This window comes from Neolamprologus multifasciatus, chromosome 5 (genome assembly GCF_963576455.1).
Source record: "Neolamprologus multifasciatus chromosome 5, fNeoMul1.2, whole genome shotgun sequence".
Classification (NCBI taxonomy): Eukaryota; Metazoa; Chordata; class Actinopteri; order Cichliformes; family Cichlidae; genus Neolamprologus; species Neolamprologus multifasciatus.
In genome coordinates this window covers 36,807,035-36,815,072 of record NC_140443.1, presented here as the reverse complement: position 1 = coordinate 36,815,072, position 8,038 = coordinate 36,807,035, and the positions used below count along the sequence as shown (strand labels likewise).

Sequence of the window (8,038 nt, the reverse complement as noted above, 5' to 3'; positions counted from 1 at the left end):
ATTTAACCGACTTTTCTATTTAATTACATTTTAAATAATATTAGCAATAGTATTTATTTTGTTGAAAAATGTGTTTAAAAACAAGTTTTGTTGTGAAAGCTATAATCCAGATTAGAGGCCTGTTAAATGGTTAAATTCTAGGTTGGCTTTATACTTGAGAATAAAGTATTGTAGGTTGTCCTTCTAAAGAATTAAATTAAATTCCACAGTTGAATCATAAGAAACATTATGTTACATACAAACACTGCCATATGTTAGATCTGGTCATTTTGCTTATTAGAAACTTTATATATTGGAAGTTAACTTTTAACAAGCATGTAATGATTATATTTAAATTAGGTGGTCTTTTTTAAACACATGTCTCTTTAGGACTAAACTGACAGTGCCAATACCACACATTCAGACACAGTAGTAGATGGTGTTTTTACTACTATATGTGTTAGTCTAATTTGGTTGTATGGGGTCTACACTGACCCTCTGTGTTGTAAGTTACAATTATTGCACAGCCATTAAGGATAAAATCAGCTTCTAAAAAATGTTGTTTTTTCTCCCTCTGCTTGCTTCTTACTGTCTTTGAGGCTCGGGACCAGCACTCCTGTTGTTGGACAGAAAGACATCAGTAAGTATTTTGGTTTTCCAATATATCAGCAACTGTCAGTGACATTTATATTAATCAGGCTGAACTTTAATCATACTTTAGATCAGCCTGTTTTACTTATTGTTTTATTTGTGCTTTGGTTTGGGGAAGTTGTTTCTTTACTGATCTTTTCCTGTCTTCTGTTATTAGACTTGAGATGTGACTGCACTATGCTGTTGCTGTGACTCCAGTTAATTCTACAAGCCATGCTGTGCAAGTAAACAAACAACAACAGTTTGTCTGCATTTCTTGAAAGATCACATCCCCCAAACTTAGTTTAGAGGGTCTACACTGTATATAGTGAAGTCTGCAAGTTTTCTAACAGCAAAATTTGTTTTGTGCCCAAATCATTTTGCACATCATTAGAATGAAAGTTATTGGCCATATTTACATAGCCCTTTTTAAAATGATGCTTTCATGGCATTATTGTATGTTGGGTGGGGGTCAGGGCTATCCAGACTGACAGTGGGACATTGAATGTCACCTCTCTGGTGGGGAGGGAGCCTGAGATTGTGTAAATTGGAGTCTGTTTTATACCAAATGCAGAAAAAAATGTTTTAAGAAAGCAATTAAGTTCATGTTCTAAAAAATATGATTGTTTGCTTGCAGGACACCAGGAGAGATGAGTCCTCCGTCACAGATGGTGTGGTCAGTGAAGATGGTCGCCTGCAGGTTCAAGCTCATTGCATCTCCAACCCACATCCACTGCCACTGTACTGAAGGGAAGTTAAAGACCTTCTTCTGCACCTACATTTGGGTTTGTAAGTGAAAGCACAGGGGATATTGTGTCATCTAAAAAAATAATTAATAATTTAGATAGATGGCCTTACGTTATGTTACAGTGATAAGTGAAATGATAATGTGAAGGAGTAAGCACTAACTGATTGCACAAGCAAGGAAAATCTCTTTGTTTGTTTTTTTAAATAAAGGGTATATTTTGTTGTTTCAAAACACTTTATGACACTTTATGACAATGTAAATTCATGCAGCAGGTGGGGGATCACAATCACCTGTATTTTTTGGCCAAGATTCTCAGAAGTTCCTTTCTACTCATTTGAAAGTTTGTTAGTGGTTTATCACTTGTTCCAGCACACGCAAACGTCACACCATTGTAAATCTGTTTATTGCACAGGATACTGTGTATTCATTCAAGCCTATTTCCAAATCACCTAAATCTTAATTATGGCACTAGCTGTGAAACATTTTCATGATTAAAGGTCGTGGATAAGTCCTAGAATTGCTTTCTAGTTACAGATGGATTTCTGCGAGTGTCTTGACTGTTTTTTTGCAACTTCCTTTCTGTGTGTGTTCAATACTTTTCCCCCTGTATTATTTCTTATTGTTTTGCCTGATTTACGGACATCTATGGTTTGATTTCTTTGCGTGTGTGGATTGGATGGGTTGTTAGCGATTGAATTCTGATAAGAATTTCATGTCAGTAGCACCTTTAGAAATATATTTATTTAGAAAATTGGTGACATGTTCTATACTTACTTTACCCCCTGTATGTAATACACTATATAATGATACGATATGTGACCGGTGACCCAAGGTAAACCAGGGTCATATACATGCCACATTGAGTAAATTATTGCCTACAAATAGCTAAGACTAAGCAATCTCTTATCAAAGCATGTCCTAATAATCAGTACACTTATGACCTCGACTGCTATATTGTCTTTGTGTTCGTAGAACAATCAGGTGTATAAAAGGCCGAACTTTGTTGCAGCTGTTTGGGTCTTTCTTCTGGTTTGACGGTAAATGAACAAGGGACACAGCCCTTATTCTCTCTTAATCATGTTTTCTTTTTTTTTGCTGGTGGGTCGGTGGGTGGGAGGTTGTAGCTTTTATAGTGTTGCTTGATTTGTAGAACTGACATCATTTTTTCTCTTAGAGTCATCAAGTGAAATATTAAGAAGTCACTCTAAGATGGCCAGGCTCACAATTCTAGCAGGTATTTTGGGAACTTATTGCATGCCTACAAGATAAATGTAAACACTGACATTTATTTTATCATGCTTTTGCCTACATTCTCATTTTTCTTAGGTTTGTGTCTGGTGATGAGCCAGCTGGGTAAGTTTTTTTTCTTTTTTGTTAAAGAAAATAAATTTTGATCATTACTTGTGTATCACTACTGAGACCTGTGATTCTTTTATATTCCTTTGCACCACCACAGGATCTGCCAGCAGGATGGAGTGCTACTTCACCAACTGGTCCCAGTACAGGCCTGGAGATGGAAAGTTCCTGCCACATAATGTGGACCCTTTCCTATGCACCACCCTCATCTATGCATTCTCCATCATCAACCACAACAATGAGCTGGTTCCATACGAGTGGAATGACGACGTCCTCTACAAGGCTTTCAATGATCTGAAGACCAAGTAAGTGGATATTATCCTATAGGTCAGAGGTAAAGCAAAACACAATACCTCTTGAGCGTATCGTGTCTTTAAGAGTTTTCCACTAAGATATTACAGTTTCTTTAATGATATTACAAGTTTTCTGCTGTTTCCAGGAATCCCCACCTGAAGACTCTCTTGGCCGTTGGTGGATGGAACTTTGGGTCAACACAGTAAGAAATACTTTAAAGAAAGAATATTATTCCACATTAGGACAATGGTACGTAGCTAACCAAATATTGTGTGTAAACCATCAGTCTGAATCAAATCAAAATCAAAAAGAAGTTTCCATTATTAAACACAGCAAACCTTAATCACAATTCTCCTGTTAAAGACATAAAGCAGTAAGCAGATATTACTATAAAGATCAAATGTTAACTTGGTTTTTGTTTTGTTTTTTTGCAGGTTCTCCATCATGGTTTCTAATGCAGCTAATCGTCAGAAGTTCATCCAGTCTACTATCAAATTTCTGAGGACTCATGGATTTGACGGTCTGGATTTGGACTGGGAGTACCCTGGATCCCGTGGAAGTCCTCCTGAGGACAAACAGAGGTTTACTCTGCTCTGCAGGGTGGGTATAGATCTCCATTTTTTAAAATCTACATCTCATTGATGTTGTTTCGTTTGCATCATACTTGAATGGTAAATGCTAAATGGACTGATTCCACTAACCTTCCAATCAGTAGATGATCTGCTATACCTCCTAAACTACAGCCACCCCATGGACTCCATTCATACACTGTTATGTGGTGCACTTTTATAGGAACTTGTTGCTGCCTATGCAGCTGAAGCCCAAGCTACCGGCAATCCCCAGCTCATGCTAACTGCTGCTGTTTCTGCTGGAAAAGGAACCATTGATGCTGGATATGAGATCGCTGAGATAGCCAAGTGAGGGTCCTGCTTTATAAACCATCTTACTTCGTCTACTACTTTTAGAAATCTGACAGTTGTGCAATGTAAGCATGCAAATCACTGTTTATGTTTATTTCCTTATTGCAGAGAATTAGATTTCATCAATATAATGACCTACGACTTCCATGGAACTTGGGAGCAATTCACTGGACACAACAGCCCTTTGTACCGTGGATCTGAGGACTTTGGTGACCTTATCTATTTCAACACTGTACGTAAACAGTTAAAACTGAAATAAAAAGAATTTGAGACATACCTTCTTATGAAATCAAACTTCCCCTTTTGTTTGACTTCTATAGGACTATGCCATGAAATATTGGAGAGACAATGGCACCCCACTGGAGAAGCTGAGGATGGGATTTGCAGCTTATGGTCGTACCTTCCGTCTGACATCATCAAACACTGGTGTTGGTGCTCCAGCTAGCGGCCCAGCATCAGCTGGTCCATACACCCGTGAAGCTGGATTCTGGTCTTATTATGAGGTACATTTCTTAAGGCTGGAGTTTAATCATTGCGTCATGATGTATATCATGAGTTGCTTTGATATTTAATGATATTTATAAAATGACAAATGTTAACCATGTAGTCTGTGCTGTAGATCTGTACCTTCGTGAAAGGCAGCACCATTAAGTGGATTGAAGACCAGAAAGTCCCCTATGCTTTCAAAAACAATGAGTGGGTAGGATTTGACAACAGGGAGAGCTATGAAACCAAGGTAAGTGAGAAAGCTTGCATCATTTCTTTATGTTTAACACATTTATGTATGTACAAGATAGTGATATCAATGTCTGTTTAATTTTTCCCCAATAGGTACGTTACCTGAAAGATCAGAAGTTTGGCGGGGCCTTTGTGTGGGCTCTTGATTTGGATGACTTTGCAGGAAAATTCTGCGGGGAGGGTACCCATCCTCTGCTCTCCCATCTGCGCAACCTTCTTGAAATTGGTATGCACAAAGCAGATTTATATAGATGATTTATTTTAGTCTATATATATTTAATAAATTAGTGTGGAACTGTTATCATAAGAACCTCTGTAATTTAGATAAGATGTTACTACAACAGTCAATAAAAACACAAATATGTTCGATACAGTTTTGAACTAGTAAAACTTTTGTACGAGGGCAGTAAATGTTCTTCATGTAGCAATTGGAGTAATGAAGAATTCATGTTAATAGGTCAACAGTGGGTTGGGTTAGGGTAAGGTGTTGTTTTAGCCAGTCACGCATTAAGGGATTCATGCTTATTGATACACATGAATGAAAAACCACCAGTAACACATATTTCCTTTGATCTGTACTGTCCAGAGCTTCCCCCACTACCCTCAACCACCACCCCAAAACCTGGGGCGAGCACCACTTCTCCACCCAGCACCACCACCACTACTACCCATGCCCCAGGACCTGGATTCTGCAATGGGAAACCTGATGGCTTATATCCCCACCCAGATGACAAAGCCAGCTTCTACATGTGTACTGGTGGCAACACCTTCGTGGGGCAGTGTGGAGCTGGATCTGTCTTTGATGACAATTGCAAATGCTGTAACTGGCCTTGAGCCTGGAGCAGAGGCATTGTGTATTACATCTGGTGCAAACATCATCTATTAAAGGGACTAAAGTGTATCAGTGCATCCTCTATGTACACATTCATTCACCTATATAACTCGGGTCCTTGGATAGATAGATAGAGTTGCCATAAACAGGGTATAACTCGCGTCATCAAAAATGAAGGTCTCAGTTCAGACATCATCAGCCTAATAGTGATTTTGTCTCGTACAAAAAGCAAATAAAACAAAAATAATGTCACAGTAGTCACCTCAGCTTTGAATAAAGTGTTAATTACTGCTTAGAGTTTCTAACCTTGCAAAATGCACTATATTGCCAAAATTATTTTCTTTTCTGCTTTCACATGCATAGAAGTTTAATACAATGTTGACCCACCCGTTGCAGCTATAAAACCTTCAACCCTTCTGGGAGTGTTAGTAGTGTATTTATGGTAACTTTTCACTATTTCTCTCGAAGCACATTTGTGAGGTCAGACACTGTGGGATAAGCTCTGCTCTAATTCAATCCAAAACTGTTCTATCGGGTTGTAGTCAGGACTCTTTGTAGTTCAGTAAGATTCTTCCACACAAAATTTGCTCAACCATGTCTTTATGAACCTTACTTGGTTCACTGATGCAAAGTTATGTTGAAACTGGAAGGTACGGTGGCCATGAGAGGCCAAATGGACTGCAACTTTAGAAAACACCAGAAAATAGAAAAACGCTGCAAAAGGACACATAAACACCAAAACATGCTAAGCATTGCTCTGGGAGACACTTAAAAGAAGTGGAGAATTTTTCAGATTTGTGAGGAATGAAAATACTATAGATATAGGTTTGCTATTAGATGTTAACTATTAGCCTGAAAATCTGTCATCTGTTGAAACACACATGAGGGTTTATATGACTGCTGTTTTGCTTTAGGTGAAATAAACAACTAAACTCAGACAACTTGTGTTTTTGAGGGCAAGATGCATTGTCCATTCTGTGGGTTTAAGTTTGAAAAATAATTTCACTGTTCATGTGGGAAAAAAATGCTTTGTACTGGCTAAAGCTGCTGCCACAGCAGCAGATCTCAAATACTCAAGAGGTAATACTTTCTGCACCAGCTGTTATCTTTTAAGTCTAACTAGTTTAGTAAGAAAATAAAATGAAGAGGGCAAGACTTGTTCACATGTTTGGTGTTTGAATTTTTCAGATCTGTATTCATGTATAACCAAATAGTGTCATAAATGAACAAATTTGTTTGTAGTTGGGAAATTGTAGACATCCGGTGTGATATGACTGATAAATCTACATTTCTGAAAGCAAAAACGTGTTTGTGGTGGATCTGACTGGGAAGAGGTGGTGTTTTATGTATAATATATTCATATGTTTTTCTAGTATTAACTTTATCATGTTTGCTTTTGAGTTATATACAAAGATAAACTAATGAAGAGCCTCTTACTATCTCCCTCTCATTCCCTCCTTTCAGCCAAGTCATTTGTTCAGCATTTGTTCAAATACCCTGAAGGTAAAGAGCCTGAAAGGAGGATGCTCTCAAAATCCAAAAAAAAAGAAAAAAGAAAGACATCAAAGAAAACAGTGAAGGTTTTTATTTACAAAGATTTTAAAACTTTTATTTTGTTGTCTGACAACAGGTTTTCAACTGAAAACCTGTTGTCAGAAAACTGGCTGAAAACTGGCTGATATCCAGAAATCCTACCAGTGGCTGGACAAAGCTGGACTGAAAGACAGCACAGAGGCACTAATCATGGCAGCACAAGAACAAGCTCTGAGTACAAGATCCATAGAGGCTGGGGTCTATCGCACCAGGCAAGACCCCAGGTGCAGGCTGTGTAAAGATGCCCCAGAGACAATCCAGCACATAACAGCAGGGTGCAAGATGCTAGCAGGCAAGGCATACATGGAACGCCATAACCAAGTGGCCGGCATAGTGTACAGGAACATCTGTGCCGAGTATAACCTGGAAGTGCTGAGGTCAAAATGGGAGACGCCCCCAAGGGTGATGGAGAATGACCGACCTAAGATCCTGTGGGACTTCCAGATACAGACGGACAAAATGGTGATGGCTAACCAACCGGACATAGTAATGGTGGACAAGCTGTACCGTAGCGATACCGAATGACAGCAACATCAGGAAGAAGGAACACAAGGGTTCTCTCAGAAAAACACTATAGCATGCTCCAAACACCAGGCTACTATTGATTCATAAGGACACTGGAGGATAAGAAAAGTTGTAACTGATTACATTCAGTGGTACTTTATCTAGCGAAACCATCTTCCCATCCAAAGGTATAAAATTCAAACAATTCTTTGCCCATTTGACAAAATCTTTTTATAAGATTATATGGTTATTCTTTTATTCTAATAAACTTTCTATTTTGTTCAAGATCTACTCCACTTCCAATAAAGAAGGAAAACAAATATTATAAATGCAAAAACCTTTTCAGGGGGACTTGGCTTTTTGTATCAGGATGAGTGTCTTAGGTAGACAACAATGGTGGTTAATTTCTTAACAGAGTGTTTTGCCATTGTCACTTGCTTGCTT

At 38.3% G+C, this 8,038-nt stretch overlaps 1 protein-coding gene across 1 annotated transcript; it reads left to right on the top strand.

Moving 5' to 3' along the window:
- The first annotated feature begins 2,512 nt into the window (after positions 1-2,512).
- Positions 2,513-5,566, top strand: LOC146519254 (acidic mammalian chitinase-like). Its single transcript, XM_085161405.1, has 11 exons — positions 2,513-2,591; positions 2,684-2,710; positions 2,814-3,018; positions 3,153-3,209; positions 3,442-3,607; positions 3,800-3,924; positions 4,036-4,159; positions 4,248-4,430; positions 4,547-4,663; positions 4,759-4,891; positions 5,252-5,566. Exons 1-11 carry the CDS (start codon positions 2,567-2,569, stop codon positions 5,497-5,499), a joined length of 1,410 nt encoding a protein of 469 aa, XP_085017531.1. The 5' UTR covers positions 2,513-2,566; the 3' UTR covers positions 5,500-5,566.
- Positions 5,567-8,038: the final 2,472 nt, after the last annotated feature.

What these genes read in the sequence shown, in the direction of transcription:
- LOC146519254 (XM_085161405.1), top strand. Translation starts at nt 2,567, where the DNA reads ATGGCCAGGCTCACAATTCTAGCAG. An exon ending in CAGGCTCACAATTCTAGCAG is followed by an intron (nt 2,592 to 2,683) that starts GTATTTTGGGAA and finishes CATTTTTCTTAG; the next exon opens with GTTTGTGTCTGGTGATGAGC. An exon ending in GCGCAACCTTCTTGAAATTG is followed by an intron (nt 4,892 to 5,251) that starts GTATGCACAAAG and finishes TGTACTGTCCAG; the next exon opens with AGCTTCCCCCACTACCCTCA.